This window comes from Danio rerio, chromosome 3 (genome assembly GCF_052040795.2).
Source record: "Danio rerio strain M-AB ecotype USA chromosome 3, GRCz13ab, whole genome shotgun sequence".
Classification (NCBI taxonomy): Eukaryota; Metazoa; Chordata; class Actinopteri; order Cypriniformes; family Danionidae; genus Danio; species Danio rerio.
This window is the reverse complement of record NC_141023.1, coordinates 7,775,277-7,800,000: the sequence shown is the minus strand read 5'-3', so window position 1 is coordinate 7,800,000 and position 24,724 is coordinate 7,775,277. Positions and strand designations below refer to the sequence as shown.

The following is a 24,724-nucleotide window of genomic DNA, read 5'->3' as shown; positions in this document are numbered from 1 at the left end:
CTGACTGGCCACCGGAGCTCGCTGCCACTCGTTCGACTTTGCATTCTGCATTCGCAAAATTATTTTAAATCAGACGCCCCATCCATAACCAACCTTAAATCATACCTGAACTCTGTTTAACATTTCCAAGTAAACTGTTTTGTGACATTCTCATAAAATCTCTCTGGTTTTGAAAATCTTTGTTCGTAATTGTTCTTAGCCCTGTCAATGTTTATCTATTTTGTATTATTATTATAATATTTCCTCTCCTGTTTCTCTTACGTTTATATTCTTTAGCTGTCAATATAATACTTCGCGTCTATGGAAGAAAGAGTCAATAAAGATAGACAATGTGTAACATCATATTCATCAAAAGACGGTTTATGTGCAAGTAACCGCACCGGTCCGAGCAGGTATCGAGCCAGCATGGGAGACAAGCTCCGATAAGATTGCAGAACAACGTCTGTCCCTGGATCCGAGGGGTGAGCTTTACGCGATCACCAGCTGGCTTCCGTTACATAAGGGCAAATATAAACGACTAAACCCTCATTTACTCATTTTACTCATACTTTTTATTATTTATAATGTCCAAGGCATTGATATTAAAATTGAATGCTACTTTTGTGCCTTTATTAGCCTTTTTTCTCGCCTGTTTACTGGGTTAAAAATCTTACATTATTCCATCTCCACCTGCTGGTGAAAGCTAGAGCAGCTGGCGATCTTCAATCGGCAATCTATTGCTTCTCCTGCAGTTCCCGGATGTAATGTTGAATTTTAACAGTCGAATTTGATCCACTGAATTTATGGAAGCGAATATTTGAACTGAAATAAAATGAACTGAAAATGACCTTTTGAATATTATACATCGTATTTTTAAAGGGTATTGAATATTTTGTAAGTGAAATCTGAAAATTGAATATGAATTATTGAATTTTTAAGTATGAAAACGTGTTTGAAATATTTCTCGTTGAAATATTCACAGCCTAAATAAACAGATATGTTAAATTTCAGGACCTAAAAATACAAACCCTGGAATTCAAGTCATTAAAATGCAAGAACTTGTTAATACGGTGTATAATTTTTTTCAGTTTGTGATATTCAACAAGCTTTTTAATTCAAGACTTTAGGCATTGATTTTGTTCCATACTTTTCCCAATGTACTGGGAGCGATCGACTGGACGCACATTGCTATAAAAGGCACCACCTGAAGATGAATTTGCATACGCGAATCAGAAACATTTCCATTCAATAAATGTGCAAATTAAATATGATGCACAAACTTATTGATGATTCCTACTAGGTCTTCCTCGTGATTAATAGTGGGCAAAATCTGATATGTAGCGGGGGGGAGAATGAATTCAGCAGATGCTGGATTCGAACCGAGTTCATGCTCGAACGTGTCAAAACATGATGACATGCGTCTTACTAGCTGCGCCACTCGGCTGTTAAGGCGATTGCATCATTTTGCACTTACACATCTCACTATCTCTTTTTTAAATCCACTCCGATGTTCAGACCCAACTGTGTTAACCGCATCAGCTAAACTCTCCCACTCTATTTTTTCTTTTGTTGTTAATTCCGGAGGACAAACTTGCAAATAACACCGCTTTTCTCCGGTCTACCTCCGAAAAGAGCACCTCCAATTCACATTCTGTTCAAAGTTTCTCTTCTTGCTTGCTTTTGCCTTTGCTTTTTCGTTTGGTTTTGCGCCAGAGCATGTCAGGGGAGGCGCGGGAAAAATATTATATAATAAAAATATAATTATTAAGTTTAATTATTATATGTATTTTTTATTATATTTAAACGTTTTAATTAAACAAAGCTAAAAAAAATAATACGTCAAAAATAAGAAAACCTTTTTTTACCCAGAAGGCCATAGCTGTGAATTCGCTTCTGTTTGGCCTGCCAATACAGGTATATCCCTGCTAATTATGCCTGCTAATACAATGGATCGGTTTCTGAGACCCCCTGATTCAAAGCCTTCAAGTTCAGGGCTTAAAGCCAAAAGACGACGATATGATGATCAGCATTTGAGTTTAGGATATACGTGGACAGGACCAGCTGATGAACCACGACCTTTAAGTGTGGTTTGTCAAGATATTTTGGCTAATGACAGCATGAGACCCGCTAAACTTCGACTGTTTTGACTGGGATGAACAGTTCTTGGATCTGTTCTATTCATATTAACCATCATCCCAGTTTTAAAAACGTTATATTAAAATACTTGTTATTACTCTGTAAATAATTGCACTTTCATGCAAATGATGATAAAAGTGAGTTAACAGTCTGACATCTGTCTGGGTCTTTATATATACTGTATATATATATATATGTATGTGTGTGTGCATGTTTGGGAGGAGGGGGGCGCCAATGGATAAGTTGTGTCAAAAGGGAGGCCCACTGTCTTAGACTTTGAAAACCCCTGATCTAACAGGTATATAAGGTTTCCATACCATGCAGTTGACCAGCCAAACATTAAAGCGCAATTTGCAGCGGTCACCTGTTTTCCCAATGTACTGGGAGCGATCGACTGGACGCACATTGCTATAAAAGGCACCACCTGAAGATGAATTTGCATACGCGAATCAGAAACATTTCCATTCAATAAATGTGCAAATAAAATATAATGCACAAACTTATTAATGATTCCTACTTGTCTTCCGCGTGATTAATAGTAGGCAAAATCTTATATGTAGCGGGGGGGGGGGGGGGGTGAATTCATCAGACGCTGGACTCGAACCGAGTTCATGCTTGAATGTGTCAAAACATGATTACATGCGTTTTACTAGCTGCGCCACTCGGCTGTTAAGGGTATTGCATCATTTTGCACTTACACATCTCACTATCTCTTTTTTAAATCCACTCAATGTTCAGACCCAACTGTGTTAACCGCATCAGCTAAACTCTCCCCACTCTATTTTTTCTTTTGTTGTTAATTCCGGACGACAAATCCGGTCTACCTCCGAAAGCAGCACCTCCAATTCACATTCTGTTCAAAGTTTCTCTTCTTGCTTGCTTTTGCCTTTGCTTTTTTGTTTGGTTTTGCCAAAGTAGAGTCATTAGCATATTCATACGGGGGAGGAGGCGGGGAGGGGTTTTGTGCTCGTGCATGTTGCGCTCAGTTTTACGTTCATTCGGATGTACAAAGAATATGCGTGGGATTCGGCGTACGCAGTGTTTCATACATCTGAATTTTTTCTGCGGACAGCTTTGGGCGTACGCAATGTTTTAGTATGATTTTCACGCAAGTCTTCGTACATGAGGCCCCAGCTGATTGGTGAATGTGTGATGTCTGAATGATGAAGCTAATTATGGTATGGGGACAGACAGAGGCCAGTGGGCAAATTTGGGTTAAACCCCTCCTTTTTTTTTTTTTTTTTTTTTTGAAGGACATCCATGGATTTTTAATGACCACAGAGAGTCAGGAGCTTGGTTTATCATCCCACCAGAAAGACGGCGCTCACTGAGCAGTATAGTACGGAGACCCGAAAGGGACGTGATGGTGGGGAAAAAAAATTGTGAGTGATAGGAAAACATTTACTAAGGTTTTTGGGTTCCCTCGCAAAGATTTAAAATAAACTGATCCCAGATCAGCTTCTGTACCCGCCATTTAAAGTAATGTAATGTGTATTTATATAGCTCATTTATTGTGTATGGCCATACACCCAAAGCGCTTTACAATCATGAGGGGGGTTTCTCCACACCACCACCAGTGTGCAGCATCCACTTGGATGATGCGACGGCTGCCACAGGACAACGGCGCCAGTGCGCTCACCACACACCAGCTATTGGCGGAGTGGAGAGACAGTGATAGAGCCAATTCGGTTGAGGGGGATGATTGGGAGGCCATGATCGTAAGGGCCGATAGAGGGAGTTTGGCCAGGACACCGTTACACCCCTGCTCTTTCACGAGAAGTGCCATGGGATTTTAATGACCACAGAGAGTCAGGACCTCGAAACGTCTCATCCGAAAGACGGCGCCCACTGACAGTGTAGTGTCCCCTTCACTTTTACTGGGGCATTAGGACTCACACAGACCACAGGTTGAGCGCCCCCTGCTGGCCTCACTAACACCACTTCCAACAGCAAGCTAGCGTTCCCTAGTGGTCTCCCATCCAGGTACTGACCAGGCTCAGCCCTGCTTAGCTTCAGTGAGTAACCGGTCTTGGGCTGCAGGGTGACATGGCTGTGGTGACACCTCGGTTATCAAACAAGTGAGCAGTATATGAATCTACACAAAGGTGTTTTGTTTAATAACAGAGGTGTCTCTGTAAGAATGCACAGATCTATAATGAAAACATTCCACTACTTTAGAAACTGTTTGTGCTCATTTAAGAGAAAATTAGCTGTTTAAAATAAAATATGCCAGATGGAGATGTCACCTTCCTGCAGATTTCAGTTGCAACCCATATCAAACACACCTGCCTGTAATTATCACGTGGTGTTCAGGCCCTAATTAATTGGTTCAGGTGTGTTTGATATGGGTAGGAACTGAAATCTGCAGGAAGGTGGCACTCCAGGAACAGGGTTGGCCACCCCTGGCTTGGATTTTACGTGGATTTTTTACCTTGGAAAAGGCGTGATAGTGTCATTAAAAACTGAATTGGAAATGGCCTTATTTTAATATAGTTTGTCGTGAACTGAGGTGGGCCGGTCTAAGACTTGAAACTCCAGGGCTAAAAAAGAGTCCCACTCCGGCCCAGGATGCTAATATATAATATATTTGTTTCGGTAATTTTTTTGGTACATTTCTATTTCTGTTGGTGTGCGCGTGCGTGTGTGTGTGTGGGTGTGTGTTTGAGCTGATGCAATAATGTTGGTGCTCTGTGTTGATGTTTTGATGAAGCCCATGATGCTCTGGGGAGATTTGTTGATGCCGCTGTGTGTGTGTGTACATGTGTGTGTGTGTGTGTGTTTCAATGAATCTGAACATTTTTTACCTCAATGATGACATTCTGATGACATGCTGCTGTAAGCGAGCACATGAAAATGAGCGTGTGTGTGTTTGTGCATGTGTGTGTGTGTGTCGTTCTGCACAACCGAGCGAGCGCAGAGAGAAAACATCTGTCAAACGTGTCTGAAGTTTCATTTGTGGCGGATCATCAACATAATGATGGAAACAACAAGCCATCGGCCTCTTTGCGTGTCTGTGTTTGTGTGTGCGTGCAGCAGATTTATCAGTGTATCCGGTGTGTTTGAGCTCCTGAGACAGTAACAGGTGGAGATTAATGCTCATATTCCTAGATGCGTGACCTCCAGTAGGCCTTCATAAGTCAGTGTCTGTTTATCCGTGGTGAAAACCAGGACTGCGGCTATGTAGGCTAACTCGCTATCCTTCATGTTGTTTGTTTAGATCATAACCTGTGGCTGCTTTTGTCTCTTCTTAGACGGAAGACGTGACGCAAACGGACGTGTTGATTTCAGAGTCCACAGAAAAGCAGCAGCCCAAGCGGCTACACGTCTCCAACATCCCCTTCCGCTTCCGGGACCCTGATTTACGGCAGATGTTTGGGGTGAGCTGATGCATATCATTCATTCATTCATTGATTTTTTTTGGCTTAGTCCTTTATTTATCAGGGGTTGCCACATTGGAATGAACCACCAACTATTCCAGCATATGTTTTACGCTAGCCAGCTGCAACCCAGTACTGGGAAACACTTATACACTGTCATTCACACACAGACTCATACACTACGGCCAATTTAGTGTATTCAATTCACCTATAGCACGTGTTTGGTCTTAAGGCAGAAGCCAGAGCAGCCGGAAGAAACCCATGCCAACACGGGGAGAACATGCAAACTCCCCACAGAAATCCCAACTGGCCCAGCCAGGACTCAAACAAGCGACCTTCTTGCTGTGAGGTGACAGTGCTAACCACTGATCCACCGTGCCACCCCTATTCACATTATCTGATGGCCTAAAAATGATTTACTGGAGATGATTTACTGATTCAGAGGTGAACTTTAAAGGTGACCTTTTTTTGTGTCTTTTACAAGATGTAAAATAAGTCTTTGATGTCTCTGTAGTGTGTGTGTGAAGTTTCAGCTCAAAATATCACACAAATCATGTTTTATAACTCTCTAAATCTGCCCCTTTTAGGCTTTGATACTAATTGTGCCATTTTGGTGTCTGCCGCTTTAAATGCAAATGAGATTGTGCTCTCATAGGGCGGAGCTACAAATGCATAGTGTGTGTCAGCATAGTGGCAGATACGAAAGCAGGACTAACGTCCAATGCTAATGAGAGAGAGATCGTCACTAGTGGGCGGGGCTGTCCCCCTCTGATGACGCTTACAAAGGATGCCAATCAAAGTGTTTCTGCAGACGGTTTTCATCAAGCGTGATTATAATAAAAAAATTATACATCAGTTTACACCATTAGAAGCTGGTTATATTCACACACTGCTGCCACACAACTGTGGGGGATTTTTGCATACTAGGACCCCTTTAGGGATTAAAAAAGGTGACTTACAAAAAAAAATACAGGTTTATGAAGAAGAAAAAAAACGTATGTAAAATGTATACTCTCACTGGCCACTTTATTAGGTACACCAACAGCTTATTAACTCATATTTCTAATCAGCCAATCACATGGCAGCAACTCAATGCATTTAGACATGGTCAAGACGATCTACTGCAGTTCAAACCGAGCATCAGAATGGGTAAGAAAGCGGATTTAGGTGAATTTGAACGTGGCATGGTTGTTGGTGCCAGACAGGCTGGTCTGAGTATTTCAGAAACTGTTTATCTACTGGTGTTTGCACGCACAACCATCTCTAGGGTTTACAGGGAACGGTGCGAAAAAAAGAGAAAATGTATCCAATGAGCGGCAGTTCTGTTGGCGCAAATGCCTTGTTGATGCCAGTGGTCAGAGGAGAATGGCCAGACTGGTTCCAGCTCATAGAAAGTAACTCAAATCCATCCTGTCTTCGGTATTAACTGTTCAGGCTAGTGGTGGTGTAATGGGGTGAGGGATATTTTCTTGGCACACTTTCTTGGCCAAGATTAGTACCAATTGAGCACTGTGTCAACGCCACAGCCTACCTGAGCATTGCTGCTGACCATGTCCATCCCTTTATGACCACAGTGTACCAATCTTCTGGTGGCTACTTCCAGCAGGATAATGTGCCATGTCATAAAGCGTGAAGACTGGTTTCTTGAACATGACAATGAGTTCACCGTACTCAAATGGCCTCATCAGTTTCCAGCTCTTAATCCATAGAGCACCTTTGGGATGTGGTGGTAGAGAGATTCGCATCATGGATGTGCAGCCGACAAATCTGCAGCAACTGCGTGAAGCTATCATGTCAATATGGAACAAAATCTCGGAGGAATATTTAAAGTACCATGTTGAATTTATTCCATGAAGGATTAAGGCAGTTCTGATGGGAAAAGGGGGTCCAGCCCGAAACTAGTAAGGTGTACCTAATACAATGGCCAGTGATACACAACAACGTAATTATGGATTGAGCATAAAACAATCAAGTTGTCCCAGAAAAACTTAAGAATTGTGCTCTTTCAGCTCATTTAAAAATAAGTAGTTTGAACAACCAGTGAATGTCATTGTTATAAATGTAGTGATATTACTTTAATATCTCAGTATTGTTAACATTGAGATTAAATATCAATATTTGAATAAAGTTAAATAACCAGGCTTTCATACTGTAAAAATAATTCCACACCATTTAACCCAACACAAATCCATTCAGTTAACTTTATCATGCCACTTTTAAAACTCTGCTCCTGGTTCTCTAAATGGCTAAATCACTAAATGACAAGTGGTGCTCGCTGCAGAGCCATTTGAGTAGAGCTGAGCTCCACCGAGGGGGAGCATGAGCTGTCGCTCCTCCTCCTGTAAGCTGTTTTAATGCGTACACCAACCCCACCCCTAACCCTACCCCAAGTGACATCACTCGTAGAAGAAGTGCAAAAAAGGTGGAGCTCAAGCTTAAGCTCCCCCTCGCTGGAGCTCAGCTCTCCTCAAATGGCTCTGCAGCGAGCACCCTCTCCTAAATGGCCTGGCTCCTTCCTACCTGTCAGACCTGTTGACTGAACATCAGCCTGGTTGTTCTCTTCGGTCATCTAACCAGAGACTATTATACATCCCAAAGTCGAGGCTGAAATCCAGCGGTGACCGGGCTTTCTCAGTACCTTGTGAAATGCTCTGCCCCTCTGTATTAGATCTATATAATCTCTTTCTGTGTTTTTTTTTATTTAGTTGAAAACTTACCTTTTTGATTTGGCATTTTATCATTGATAAAAAAAATCATAATAATATAAATACAAAAACATTTTATATATATATATATATATATATATATATATATATATATATATATATATATATATATATATATATATATATATATATATATATATATATATATATATATGTGTATATATATATATATATATACGTATATATATATACGTATACATATATATATTATATATATATTTATATATATATATATATATATATATATACACATATACATATATAAATACATATATATATATATATATATATATATATATATATATATATATATATATATATATATATATATATATATATATATATATACGTATATATATATACATATATATATATATATATATATATATATATATATATATATATATATATATATATATATATATATATATATATATATATATAATGTTTTTGTATTTATATTATTATGATTTTGTTTTTTAAATACACAAATATGCCGTCAAACTGTTGTATAAACGCAATATCACACTCGTAGCAGTGCGATATGGCTGTATATCGGCACTGGTGGGGGCACTAAGGCAACTGAAAAGTTGTTTTCAGGGTGTGACAGACTTTAAAATGTATTGGTTTCCTGAGCCCTGACGGTCTTTAAAGTAATGCAAATTGTCAGTTTCACAGCACAGCAGTGTCTTTTGTTTTCTCCAATCAGTCAAATGATTGGGCAGTTTCTCTCTCCAGAACATCATTTGCACACTGTTTCAATGCTAAAATGTATCATGAATGGGTACTTGGAAAGGCATGTTACCCTGCTGATAACAACACTTCATTTGCATGCTTTGTTTTTGTTTTTGACTGTCTCCACTTAGGCCCCGTTTACACTAGTGCGTTTTAGTTTTAAAACGGCGTTTTAGAATGAAAACGATCCGCGTCCACACTCGCGTTTTACCCAGCGTTTCTGAACTGCTCTCCGTCCACACCAAAACGCTGAAAACGCACATCACGTGACCACACACACACTCTCTGGCAAGCGCTGCAGCTCATCTACCCAGATGAGAGCTCTGCTAGTCGGACTTCTCATCAAGCATCTCCCGCTGGATCTAATCTCACTATATTTATTAAACGGGATATTTCATTCATCTTGTTGTCTTTATCTAACGACATATTCCCTGACTTTGGTCATTAGAATCTTACTTTTTCTTAGGTAACGTGTTTTGGCTGAGCGCAAAGATAAGTTAATGATTAATGTAAGCACGTAGCCTATTCTGTATATTGACTGATCGCTTGCCTTTATTTCCTATAATGTATAAACTTATTGTATGTTATACTTTTATAATGGCCATTATCGATTATTAAAACTGATATTCAGCAAAAGAGAGGGTATGTTTCGTATTTTCACTGAAATTGAAAGGAGGTAGTTGTTATCGGCTCCGTTTTGTTATAAATATCCACACAGTGAAGATGACGCTCATATATGCAGCACGACGCCTCAACATTTCTTCTGTCTGTTTAGTTGCTAATATTAAAATGAAAATAGGCAGTTCCTTAAATCAAGTTTACATTTTATTGTTGAGAAAGTGAAACAACGTATCCAGGGTGATGTGAATGAAGTTATAAAGTACACTGTTCCCTTTGAAGATTTACCCGTGTCCTCGGTATAGTCTGTTTTCCATATCAAACTGAGAAGAAGAGACTGCAGCCTTGATCAAACATGCGAAGTCTGAACTTACACAGAGAAAATGCAGGACTGAACTGTGTGTGTTAGGCTACTTAATATTCAGGAAAAGCCCCAATCAGAGAAGCGAATGTCTGCAGCCCCGCCTCCGTTTTCAGATGTCTCCGTTTTCCATCATCCACACTGAGACGGAGCAGCAGCGTTTTAGAATGAAAACGGCTTCTCCAGCGTTTTCGAAACGCTCCGTTTTCGGCGCTCGAGAACTCCGGCGTAGTGTGGACGGTTGGCGTAACCGTAGCAAAACTTATGCGTTTTCAAACTAAAACGCATTAGTGTAAACGGGGCCTTACATGTACAAAAGTTTGGTGCCGTGAGCCAGACTAGAGAAATTTACAACAGAGTGCAGGGCGTCCTCTTTTTGTTCATATGTCTGTATTATACACACTCATTATGTACAGGGAGACGAGACAGTGAATTGTGAATGATGTTACCCTTTAAACACAGAAATAATGTGTTTAAAAGTAACACTACCTAATAATTCTGACTTCAACTCTGTGTGTTTTTCTTGTACGTCTTTGTTGTCTATTGTGTACATACTGTATTTAACTGTTAAGCCTGTACATACGTTTTTCACTCATCATACAGTAGCACACATGCTGGTGATGATGTGACAGTAAAAGTGATTGGACTTGATAATGTACATGAGGTAAATCACATGACCACAGGCACAGTGTGTGGCCATTGTTTCTGATTTGCTGTAAATGCGCTCGGTCCACATAATGAGGCGTCAGCAGCAGGCCTTGTGTGGCTCAGTGGTAGAGCTGATGTTGATTACAGCACAGTCTACACACAAATTACACACAACATGCTCTGTGATGGCCAGATTATTGTTCTGGCAGGTGTTTGTGTGTGTGTGCAGCATCAGTGCAGTAATGAGCTCGCAGTTCTGCTGTACAGTTGTATATGATGCAAACTCGCACACAATATGGATGGCTCATTATAGTCATTTCTAACCAAGCCGGGCTAGATTAAAGTCTGTGTGAAATCAAAACTGGCGATGTTTATTTTGCTATTGCACATTGTTATTCTTCAGTTGAACAATTAATATGTGCAAGTTATTCTAATGTAAAAATGTGTGTGTGTGTGTGTATATTTGGTTTTGGTAATCTTCAATCAGAGTCCGAGCAGTCGCTTCAGTGTTTGGAGTGGGCGGGGCTTATCTGATGTCAGTTTGTTGTCTCACCCGCAATATTCTTAGACACGCCCCATTACTGTTAGTTTGCTATGATGAAATGATGTGGAAAAGAAAGCCCCGCCCACCTACTTAATATTCTGTTTGAGTTCCGAATACATCAAATACTGGGATAAAAGTCTCTACAACTTTTGTTTCATTAATTAATCAGTTTCTTTTCAGTATTAGTAAAAAAATTATTTGGATACAAAACAAATTTATTTTGCTGAAGTGACAGGCAAAAGTATTTATGATTTTTATGTAAAACATTTATATATTTCCTCACAAAATCAAATTAATTTTTTTTTATATCAAATAAAAATAAATAATAAATGAAATATGAAATATAATATAAAAAGATGAAAAAGAATACCAGATAAAAAAATTAAAAATAAATAAAATAAAATAAAATGTAAAATCAAATGTAAAAAAATTAATATAAAATAAAATTAAATATCAAATGAAATATGAAATATAGTTTAAAACAAAAAGAAAATATCAGATAATAAATAAAATCTAAATAAATAAATAAATAAATATGAAATAAATAAAATATAAAATAACATATTAGGTTTAAATAAAATAAATAAAATACAGAGTATAATATTTTAGATTTAAAATAAAATAGAAAAGTAATAAAACAAATAAAACGGGAAATAAAGAATGAAATAAAATATAAAATATAAAATTGAATATAAAAATAACAGTAAATTAAATAAAATGCAAAATAAAATAATAAATAAAATAAAATATTAAATATAATATAAAACGAAAAGAAAATATCAGGTATAAATAAATAAAATAAACAAATAAATAAAATATTTGAAATTAAAATATTAGCATTAAAGTAAAATATAATAAATAAAATATCAAATATAATATAAAATAAAATATCAGATCTAGCATAAATTAAATAAATACTATAAAATAAAAAAATAATAATAATGAGTATTAGCTTTAAAGTAAAATAAATAATAAAACAAATAAAAAATGGAAAAGAATAAAGAATTAAATAAAATATCAAATATGAAATCAAAAATAAAAAATCAAATAAATTTAATCAAATAATAAATAAAATATAAAAAAGAGAAGAAAGCACCAGTTATTATAGAAAGAAAGAAAGAAAGAAAGAAAGAAAGAAAGAAGCAAAGAAGGAGGGGATAATTTTCAGGTTTAGAGTGAAACAAAATAAATAAAATATCAATTACAATATGAAATAAAATAACAGATGTAAAATAAATAAAATTAATTAATTTATTACATTTATAAAATAAAATATCGGTCATAAAATAAAATAAATACAATAAAATATATTAAAAATGAAATATTAGATTCAAAGTTAAATAAAAAACAAATAAAAAAATACAAATGGAAATAAAATAAATAAAATATCGAATAGAAAAAAATATATATAATCAAAAATAAAATTAAATATTAAATAAAAAATAAAATAAAATATCAAATATCATGTAAACTAAAAAATATCAGATATAAAAGTAATATAAATAAATAAATACATAAAATATAAAAAAGTTAAATATCAGGTTTAAAGTAAAATAAAATAAACAAAATATCAAATATAATATCAAATAAAATAAATAAATATAATAATATATAGAATCACATTTACAAAATAATAAAGTATTAGATTAAAAGTAAAATAGAAAAATAAGACAAATAAAAGTAAAAAATAAAATAAAGAATAAAATATAAAATAAAATATAGAAGAAAAAATATCAGTTATGAGATAAATAAATAAATAAATAAATAAAAATAAGTAAAAAAATCTAAAAACTAAAATATCTGGAATAAATTAAAATAAAATAAAAAAATAAATCTGATATAAAATAAATTACATAAATACAGTAAAAAATAAAATGAAAAATAATAATAAAATATTAGATTTAACATAAAATAACAAAATCAACTAAATAAAATATCAAATATAAAATTTAAATATATTCTTGTAAAACCTAAAATTAAATACATCCTTGTAAAACCTCCTCCACTAATCCCCTGTTTCATTCACAACATTTATAGTGCAAGCACATTTTCACCTGATTGCACCAGAGTCTCCACACCTTGTGTTATAATAACCACTCGCTATATATGCTCCATCTGCCGGCACGGACTGAAGTAAACCCCGCTAATGACTCGCTCCAGCGTTAACAAAGCTTGGCGGCGCTGATTAGCCTCGATGCTAATGGAGATTTAGCCTGTGGTGAGCTAGGTTTCTGCTAATTAGCTGCTTGGCTAACAGAGAGTCCCAGCTAAATGAGCGGGGCGTCAGGTTAGCGGTGCAGGCTAAAGTCTAGCAGCCGCTAATGAGCTCAGAAGTGGAAAGCTCATTATCTGAAGTCGAGCGCTTTATTACTGAAGACGTCCGTATGGAAATGTGAGCGTTCCTGGAAGTAAAAAAAAAAAAGGCTGTGTGTTAGCTTTAGGGCTGTTTCTTCATCTATTCATTCGCCTCAAGGCCTGCTGGGAATTACCTTCATCTCCGGCGTTTTCCCGCTATGTTAGCATTTCACCTGCGGCTCTGTGCTTTTAAAAGGCCCAAATTAAAGATCTGCTTAAATCTGAGTCTTCATTGGTATTAAAATGAATATTAGAGAAATGCCACCAATCAGAGCACTTGAAAAGACGCAGAGCTTTTATAGGCCATGCTGAAAATGCCTGAAAATGTTGCTTCGGTCTGCAGAATTTAGCATAAAGCTGTTTTTTTGCTGGAAAACACAGATAATATAGTTACTGTACTCGAAACAATTGTTATTCAGTTCAGTTACAGTTCAGTGTGGATTGAGGCTTGAAGTTCAATTCAGAGACTGCGGTTTTTAACTTGAAATACATGTTTGTTTGAGGAGCGTGACAAAGGCTTGAAGTTTATAAGTATAAACAGATTCCAGTTCAGCCTCAGGATTTAAAGCGAGGATGTACATGAAGTTATTTTGACACTAAACGAGATTTTATATATAGTTAAAGTCTGAATTATTAGCCTCCCTGAATTAGCCCCCAATTTCTGTTTAACAGACAGAAGATGTTTTCAGCATATTTCTAAACAGTATAGTTTTAATAACTCATCTCTAATAACTGATTTATTTTATCTTTGCCATGATGAGAGTAAATATTATATGACTAGATATTTTTTTCAAGACAGCTTAAAGTGACATTTAAAGGAACTAGGTTAGTTAGGTTAACTAGGCAGGTAAGGGTAATTAGGCAAGTTATTGTATAACGATGGTTTGTTCTGTAGATTATGCATAAATATAGCTTAAAGGGGCTAATAATTTTGTCCTAAAAAACGGTTTCAAAAATTGAAAACTGCTTTTATTCTAGCCGAAATAAAACAAATAAGAATTTTTCCAGAAGAAAAAATATTATGAGACATACTGTGAACATTTCCTTGCTCTGTTAAACATCATTTGGGAAATATTTAAAAAGAAAAAAGAAAAAAAATCAAAGTGGGGCAAATAATTCTGACTTCGACTGTATATATTTTCAAGATAATCATGCTAGAGAATTGTCAGATAAAATGTATCTGGTAAGATATACAATAAGGGTTGTACTTTGGTATTTACATTGGTATTTTGGTAATTAATTGTGAATATTTATTCTAACTAATTTAAATAAATAAATAAACTAACCCACCTGCTAGCCACTTACTGAATGAAGGAATGCACGAACGGATGAACTAATAAAAAAACAAAAGAACAAACTATTTATTATAAAAACAACAGAACAAAATAATATAATTATATAAAAATCTAAACAATAAAAATCTAATTTAAAAAAGATAAAATTAAATCAAATAAAAAATATATTCATTTATTAATTTTTCTTCAGCTTGGTCCTTTTATCAGGGGTCGCCACAGCAGAATAAACCGACAATTTATTTTGCATGTGTTTTACACATGAAATGCGTTTATGCGTTCAGAAATTAGTTATGAATAATTAATTAACCCTCTCTATCGCCACTAACTAATTAACTAACTAACTAAATGAAGGAATGCACAAATGAACAAATGATTGAATGAATCAACAAAAAATAAAAAAGCTAATAATTTATTTGACTATTTTAGTAGTAAAATAAAATAAAATAATGAATAAAAAACAATGTTAATTAATAAATAAACTAATAGAAATCTATCTGATTAAATCAGATCAAATAAAAAAATCTAATGAAAATATTAAATTCAATTAAAGCAAATTAAATATGAAGTCAAATATGTAATCAAATAAAATAAAATTAATTATGTTAATTTTCAGAAATAAATATGAATATGTAATTTAACTAAGCTAAATAAATGAATAAATAAATAAAAAATAATAATAAATTAACAAACCCTCTCAAGTAAATGAAGGAATGCACAAATGAATAAACAAACAAAAAAATGATGTTCCAGTGTAAAAGTAAATTATGAATTATATTTCATAATTTATATATATATATATATATATATATATATATATATATATATATATAAAAATATATCGCACACGAGTAGCAGTGCGATATGGCTGTATATCAGCACTGGTGGGAGGCGTGCATTGGCACAAGGCCGCAGGCCGAGTGCCTTAGTGCCCCCACCAGATATAAAAAAAAAAAAATAATGCACTTTTGCATGCACCAATTAAATTTATTCCAATTGCAATTAGGATGCAACTATTTAAATCTAAAATAACTATTTTAATTATTTAAAAATATTTAGAAAATATCAGAAAAAAAATAACCAGGTAAAAAGTTACACATAACTTGAAATTTGATATCTGAAATCGGGTTTTCGAAACCTGTATTTCTCTTAGGCCCAATCCCAATTCCACCCCTTAGCCATTGCCCTTCCCCCTTATTTCACATGAAGGGGGCAGGGGTGTCACAATTCTCTTTAGCTTGAAGGCGTAGGGGCTAAGGAGAAGGGCTAGATACCCCTCGAAAGAGAATTTTTTTAGAATCACACTAGAATTCTAGACTTTTCTAGAATCACACCAACCACAACGGCAGCACAGCTGCACCCGGAAGAAAGAAGATCCACAAATTAGTGTTTTTTTTTGTTTGTTTTTTTGTCATTATTATACATTTTTCCAACAAACAAGCACATGTTTTAATATATTCATAACAGTGTTCGTGTTTTATCGTCATGCTTAAAAAAAAAGGCTAAAATTAAAAACGGCTAAATTTCGTTTTTCTTTTCTTTTCTTTTCTTTTTTGCCATTTTCAAAAATAAACACCTTATGCAATTTGATGCATCAAATACACTCCATATAAAAATACCACAAGGAGTACCACTGCGATTCAATACATGTTTTTTCTTGTCACACCAAATCATTCTGTGTTGCGAAATCAACTCAAATGTACACACCATTTATTGAGCATTAACCAGTTCTTTGATTCTGAATGTTGTGCTCAAGTGAAGTAATTCTTTCCCTGCAACATTGCTGAGCTTTTACTACACACACACAAGTATGAGAATCTGCCACCGCAGGGGGTGAACTGAGCATGCTCAGTAGCAGAGAGCGAACGCAACTTTCCCACCAAACTAATTAATCTCTATCACTGCTCCATTAGGCCTGGTTAAAACAATTAGCATCTGCAGTGCGCTAGCCAGGGAAAACCCTAGCATTGAACGCCACGCTCACGCCGGGGAGTTAATGTGTTTGTGTGTGCGTCTGTGATTGAGCCCTCCGCAGAATGTGCATTCATTTGAATAAATTGATAGATTTCAGCCTACAGTTTCACACTGATGCTGATTGGATGAGCAATGATGTTAAACCGTTAGCAGGAACTGAAGAGAAGAGTCGTCACAGAGAGATCCTAAGTGTTACTACGCTCGCTTTTTGTTTTTAGTATCAATGTTGTCTTGATGCAACTTGTAAAATGATTTTAGATAACAGTAGGTCTGTACGTTAATTGTGGAGAGCTTGTTTAGATCATTTGATGAGTACAAAACCACCAACCTAATGGGCATCTTGATGTCAAAACAAATATCAAACTGACATTGACATCTCAAAAATGCAAATTGTTTGATCTCAAAACCATGACGTCTGTTTGACATCCGCTCATTGATGCACTTTTGACCACCAAAATAAAGAGTGTCATAGCTTGTTTGGCATGCTGTCCCGGGAGAGAGCCCTGAGCTCAGGAGATCCTCAAGCCCTGAGCTCAGGAGATCCTCGAGACCTAAGCTCCAACCCCCCCTTTTCTCAGAGTGAGGGCAAATTGAGCTCAGGTTGATCTCGAAACCCCCCCGCTGCTGAGGCCAAGGCGAACTTCCTGAGAGTAAGACATTATAAAAAAAAGATTTATGCTTATTTAATCTATAATATAGAGCTCATTTGGATGGTGGGAGAAAACTGGGGAACCCGGTGGAAACCCACGTGGACACGGGGCGAACATGCATACCCCGCACAGAAATACAAGATGGCCCAGTGAGGACCCAACGACATTGGTATTCTAGCTGTGAGGCAACAGTAAAGGTGGAAGAAGAAGAGGAGGGGGGTTTCTTCCAGAAGAAAATAGTTGTAGAAAGGAAATGAGAATATATATAGTGACTGATGCTGCGTTCACACCGTCAAGCGCGAGTGATTTACATGTTAAGTCAATGCAAACCCGCGAATAGACATCCTGCGGCGCGATACGCGTGAATGACGCTGCGCGAATGACACAAATTGCGCGAATGGCGCGGGGCGAATTGAGCGTTTGACGCGCTTAATGAGCGTTTCACGCAAATCTCTCGAATTTGAAAATCTGAACTTCAGCGTACATTCACGCCACGTTAACCAATCAGAAGCTTGCTCTTGTGGGGGCGTGATTGTGATGTAGAACCTGTTGTCGGTGTTCCGAGGGAAATCCTCCAGCCTTCACCGACAACAGTGCATCAAACTCGACTTGGCTCAGTCAGAAGCACCGCTGAAAGTCTCCGTCATCCAGGTTCAGTTTCTAGGGGGGTTTATAAGCTCACAGAGCTGGATGCACCTCTGAAAGGATGTAGTGGACTCAGACATGACCCTAAACGTATCAACGCTGTTTTTCAGTCTTCATAAAGCACATAAACACTGTTATTTTCTTCATAAAATCTATGTTAGCCATTTAGCTATGAAGCTAGAGTCTTCGGGCAGACAGAAGCCCTGCCCATCATGTGAATCCGCATCTGTTCTGAAGTGAATTTGACACGCGAATGAAGCGGGGTTTGACGCGAATGAAGCGAGTAAACTCAAATGTTCACGCGGCTATTTACGCGCGAATAGCGCGATTTATCCCCGCGTTCCGCTTCTGGTGTGAACACAGCATTAGGATCCTCTGATTGGAGGATCATGATTAGTTAATGTGGACCAGCTGGATCAATAATGCGCACATGCTCCTCTTGAAATTAAACTCTCGTTTGAAATGAAACTTCACTTAAACAAACAAAATAATTGTTGAATTTTGAGTGTAATGTCAGGAACTTTTTTAATAAATATGTTTTTTAATAGAAAATATTTTAATAGAATAAAATATATATTTTATTGCTAATAATGCAAATAAATGTATTATATAATAATGGATCAATTAGGTAATAATGCAAGTAGATTCAAATGTGTTTATCCAATAAACAAATAAATAAAAAAAACATACAGTGCTATGTAGAATAAAAAAGAAATGAGCCAATTACTGAGGAAATATAGCTACTATTTAAACTAAACAGAATTTAAATTAATTGTTTGAAATCTGCCCTTATAAGCATGTGTTACAACCAGGGGCGGCACGTCCATAGAGGCGACCTAGGTGGCTGCCTAGAGCGGCAGAATAGAGTGGGCGGCATCCCCGACACTACCCTCACCACCCGCACACTCAGTTATATTCGCTCGTAGGGCGGCAGAATAGAGAGGGCGGCATCCCCAACACCGTGCCCTCAGTTATATCTGTGTCTAGTATGGTAGAATAGAGAGGGTGGCGTCCTGGACACTACCCACGGCGCCCTCAGTTATATCCGCATCTAGTGCGGTAGAATAGAGAGGGCGGCATCTCCGACACTACCCTCACCACCCGCGCCCTCAGTTATATCCACTTGTAGGGCGACAGAATAGAGAGGGCGGTGTCCCCGACCCTACCCACCGCGCCCTAGGTTATATCCACGTCTAGTGTGGTAGAATAGAGAGTGTGGCGTCCCCGACACTACCCTCACCACCCGCGCACTCACTTATATCGGCGTCTAGGGCGGCAGAATAGAGAGGGCGGCATCCCCAACACCGTGCCCTCAGTTACATCTGCGTCTAGTACGGTAGAATAGAGAGGGTGGCGTCCTGGACACTACCCACGGCGCCCTCAGTTATATCCGCATCTAGTGAGGTAGAATAGAGAGGGCGGCATCTCCGACACTACCCTCACCACCCGCGCCCTCAGTTATATCCACTTGTCGGGCGGCAGAATAGAGAGGGCGGTGTCCCCGACCCTACCCACTGCGCCCTCGGTTATATCCACGTCTAGTGCGAAAGAATAGAGAGTGTGGCGTCCCCGACACTACCCTCACCACCCGCGCCCTCACTTATATCGGCGTCTAGGGTTGCAGAATAGAGAGGCCGGCGTCCCCAACACCGTGCCCTCAGTTATATCTGTGTCTAGTACGGTAGAATAGAGAGGGTGGCGTCCTGGACACTACCCACGGCGCCCTCAGTTATATCCGCATCTAGTGAGGTAGAATAGAGAGGGCGGCATCTCCGACACTACCCTCACCACCCGCGCCCTCAGTTATATCCACTTGTCGGGCGGCAGAATAGAGAGGGCGGTGTCCCCGACCCTACCCACTGCGCCCTCGGTTATATCCACGTCTAGTGCGGAAGAATAGAGAGTGTGGCGTCCCCGACACTACCCTCACCACCCGCGCCCTCACTTATATCGGCGTCTAGGGTTGCAGAATAGAGAGGCCGGCGTCCCCAACACCGTGCCCTCAGTTATATCTGTGTCTAGTACGGTAGAATAGAGAGGGTGGCGTCCTGGACACTACCCACGGCGCCCTCAATTATCCGCATCTAGTGAGGTAGAATAGAGAGGGCGGCATCTCCGACACTACCCTCACCACCCGCGCCCTCAGTTATATCCACTTGTCGGGCGGCAGAATAGAGAGGGCGGTGTCCCCGACCCTACCCACTGCGCCCTCGGTTATATCCACGTCTAGTGCGGAAGAATAGAGAGTGTGGCGTCCCCGACACTACCCTCACCACCCGCGCCCTCACTTATATCGGCGTCTAGGGTTGCAGAATAGAGAGGCCGGCGTCCCCAACACCGTGCCCTCAGTTATATCTGTGTCTAGTACGGTAGAATAGAGAGGGTGGCGTCCTGGACACTACCCACGGGGCCCTCAGTTATATCCGCATCTAGTGCGGTAGAATAGAGAGGGCGGCATCTCCGACACTACCCTCACCACCCGCGCCCTCAGTTATATCCACCTGTAGGGCGGCAGAATAGAGAGGGCGTTGTCCCCGACCCTACCCACCGCGCCCTCGGTTATATCCGCGTCTAGTGCGGTAGAATAGAGAGTGCGGCATCTCCGACACTACCCTCACCACCCGCGCCCTCACTTATATCGGTGTCTAGGGTTGCAGAATAGAGAGGGCGGCATCCGCAACAGCACCCCCCACCCCTTCACGTTAGGGTTGAGGGCGGTGTTACCGTTCTTGCCTAGAGCGGCAGTTTAGCTTGCTCCGGCCCTTGTTACAACTTGCCCGGCAGGTGGTGGGGTACATACAGTAGTAACATTTTTACTCTTGGTACTTTTGAAAATACTGCACAGAAACCATAAGTCCGGCAATCATAATTTCAGTGCTCATTTGTAGGAGAAGCTGGTGTGTTGTTGGTAAAAAGATAAGGTATGTCTAACCCCATTACTTTGTTCATTGTTTGGCCAAAACCAAAAAGTGTTATTTTGTGCCCTGCTCTCCCCCAAGAGTTATCCATTAGGTATATATATTTATATATATATATATATATATATATATATATATATATATATATATATATATATATATATATATATATATAGGAAAATAATGTGATTCTGACTGAATGTGGTGGGGGTAAAGCGATAAAAAAGTTGATATTGATATTTCTGATTATTAGCAGCCATAGTTTAAAACTATTTTCTGAAATTCTCGAACAGAAATAATAGATGACTAGGAAGCAGTAACCTCAAGCTGAAGTCACTATTAACTCTTTATTTAATGTCATTGCTATTTAGTAGCAACTGCTGAGTTTTCTAATGTTCTCATCGGTCAGTTTACTTCCCTCAGGACATCGCTCTTAATGCAGATGAATTCTTTGTGACTCTTTGCATCTCCTGTCTAGCGACCCTTTCTTCCTCAAAATCTGAATCCCACACAAACGACTAATTAGCATTAGCATAAACAGACTGCCTTGACCCCTTCACGCTGTTTTGTAGTCCGTCTCTGTAAACAAACAGCGCTTGCTCTTGATCCTATTAGCTCTCCCAGTGTTGTATCTCTCCATCTGACACGCGCTCGCAGAGATTTTATTTTCTACCGCAGTGGCCAAATGATGGCGATGCAGCATACTTGACAGGGTAATTACTTTTAATGAAATAATACGGCCATCGCAGGCATCAATTAAAAGCCGCGCGCTCATTAGAGAGGTTTGCGCTCATCCCTCATCCCTCCATTTTCTAACGATCCAAACAGCACGAAGCTAAATCGAAGATTGGTGAATGTTCCCCCCCCCTTGGGAGTGAACGAAGACAACAAAAACAAGATGTAGAGAGAGGGGGAAAAGAGCTTGTCGTCAGGAACTGACAGAAAAACACACATTTCTTAAAAATAAACTAATAAAATGTGTCTGTAATTAAGTCCCTTTTTTTCCATCTCAGGACCACTCTATGGCAGGGTTATTCAATTAGTTTGTCACGAGGGCCGGTTCATGAAAAGCATCTCAAACGAAGGGCCGGAGAGATATGACTTGCTTTTATGTGATAACACAACTACATATAAGAGCCCATATGCTGTATTTCTCCTCCTTAAGACACCCACGTTGGCTTTTTCTACATTAAAATGTGAATATATTGTATTTTGAAACTACATAATATCAGTGCATTGTACGATAGACTTTTTTTTTTTTTTTACAAACGTATTCAAATGTATTTCAGAGCACAACAAAAGCAGTGCATTGCTGAAGTAGGCCTTTTCTACATTCAGACGCATCCATATCCTATTTTTTTAAGTTGCATTACAATTAGGGATGCAACAATTATAGATTTTGGTTGTACGTTTACATAGTCTGAAGAATAATCATTGGTTCACGGTTATCACGTCTAATGTAAATTCAAGTTTTGTATTAGGTAAGTAGCTATTTAGGTTGTGGTGGATAGCAATGTAATGGGCTGGCTAAAGTTCATCCAGGCAGTTGTTTTTTGGAGAATAAAGCCCTTCAGCCTTATAGAACAGTGCTCCTCTTCTCAGAGTTTATTCTGGCACTACAACTGCCTGGATGTACATTATCCCGTACTTAGATTTCACAGTATATCTCACACAACAGACTTCTCATGATGTTAAAAACCTCATACTGCAAAATTAATAAACCCTCAACACATAGACATTAAGAAACGTTTGATGAAAACTCATCTGATTCTCTGGGAAAATGTGCCCTGGTGTACATTTTTAAAACCCGGAAAATATGTGCTCGTTTAGCATTTGTTTAGCACTTGTTTCTGCATTTTATGTGTTAAACAAGCACTATGGGGCGCTGCCACTGAAGGTTGACCTATTTTAGGGCATTCATTTTTGCAGTAATGTACACATCGCTCTCTTATGGATTTATGAGAAATGGCACGTATGAGAAAACGTGCTCAAGTAACGTATTTGAGATTGTTCAAAATGTACATGACACCCTCTAGTGGATTTGCGAAAACAAAAACTGCAAGAAGACGTAGTCCAGGGTACATATTTGTCGGTTCTTAGAAATATAGCCCTGAAAACATATTTCTAATCAACCTGGGTTGGATAGACCTCACTTAAAGAAAAATTAAAGCTCACACCACAGGCTTCTCATGAGAGAGCTCATCCCAGAGACTGCTCAGAGACGCCTAATAACGCTTCAAAAAATGATTACAGCTACAGAATTGCAAAAGTTTTTTTTTTTTTTTTTTGCCATTCTTAACTTGTGAAAAAAAACAATGTTTTGTGTCTGATTTTATGTGTTATGGCAAGTAGCAATATAATAAGCTGGATAAAGTACATCCAAGCGGATGATTTTACAGAATAAAGCTCTTCAGTCTTATACTGCAGTCCTCCGATTCACAACAGGCTGTAAATAAACCTGTCAAGCTTTATCCTGTAATTACAACAACCTGGATGTACTCAACCCGTACTTAAATATTGCAGTATATCTCACACAACAGACTTCTCATGATGTTATTAACCTCATACTGCAAACTTAATCAACCCTCATTATATAGACTTTAAGAAAATTTCATATGAAAACTCTTATCTGATTCTCAATGGGAAAATGTGCCCTGGTCTAAATTAAGAACCAAGAAATATGTGCTCGCTGCAACACACTGGTTGCATTTTATGTCTAAAACGAGCACTATGGGGTGCTGCTGCTGACGCTTTAATAATTTTAAGACATTTGTTTTCGCAGTAATGTATACAGTGCCCTCTGGTGGATTTACAAGAAATGGCATGTATGAGAAAACATGCTCAAGTAATGTAGTTCAGATTGTCCAAAATGTACATGGCACCCTCTAGTGGATTTGCGAAAACAAAAACTGCAAGAAGACGTAGTCCAGGGTACATATTTGTCGGTTCTCAAAAATATAGCCCTGGGAACATATTTCCAATGAGCCTGGATTGGATAGACCTCACTTAAAGAAATAAAAAACTCACACCACAGGCTTCTCAGAGATGCTTAATAGTGCTTCTGAATGTGATTACAGCAACAGAATTGCGAAAGTTTTTTTGCCAATCTAAACTTGTGTAAAAGTTCTGTTATGAAGCCTGAAGTGGGAAGCATCTAACATGTCCTGTGTGTTATGTAATGTCCATGATCTTATTATTTCATCCCAGGTTTCAAGCTCCACTTTCTCATGGACGCAGATGGCCCTAATCGATTTATCTCTCTCTTTCTTATTCCCATCTTCATCTCGCTTTTCCTCTCGCTCTCTCTTTCTCTGCAGCAATTCGGGAAGATCTTAGACGTGGAGATTATCTTTAATGAAAGAGGATCAAAGGTATGAATGATGCTTGCTTTCTTCTCCTCTCCGTTTGTGTAGCCACGATCTGCTTCCTTCTCTTCTGAACCCTTTATTGGCTTAGAGACGGCGACTTGATCCTCCTCGAGCCAGATTAAAGACTATAAAGTCAAAGAACAAAACAGACATGACAGTGCACATACTCAGAGCAGGGGTCAGCCGTCTCGCGGCTCACAACGCTTCATGCTTAATCCACTGTTTGCTGCTGACTTGAGTCTTTGCTCGGCTTGTACGTGTGAACATAATTCAGGTAATGTCAATAAATCTGCTCTTTTCCTTCCAAGGCCTTTACAACATGCTCGGATAAGAGTCATATAGAAAGATGAGTGAGAGTCAGATTGACCGTTTCTGATGTTGGATTTGTTTTTGAAAAT

The 24,724-nt window shown here is 38.2% G+C and overlaps 1 protein-coding gene across 48 annotated transcripts in view; it reads left to right on the top strand.

The window, feature by feature from the left end:
- The window catches only part of rbfox3b (RNA binding fox-1 homolog 3b), a 997,536-nt gene that overhangs the window by 489,920 nt on the left and 482,892 nt on the right, over positions 1-24,724 (top strand). For all 48 annotated transcript variants that reach the window (XR_015480256.1, XM_087243785.1, XM_087243780.1 and 45 more), the window contains 2 exons: positions 5,367-5,492; positions 24,276-24,329. Coding sequence is in view for 47 of the 48 variants with exons in the window: in XM_087243785.1 (XP_087099911.1) it covers positions 5,367-5,492; positions 24,276-24,329 (180 nt within the window). In the remaining variant the exon portion in view is untranslated. The remainder of the gene's footprint in view (positions 1-5,366; positions 5,493-24,275; positions 24,330-24,724) is intronic.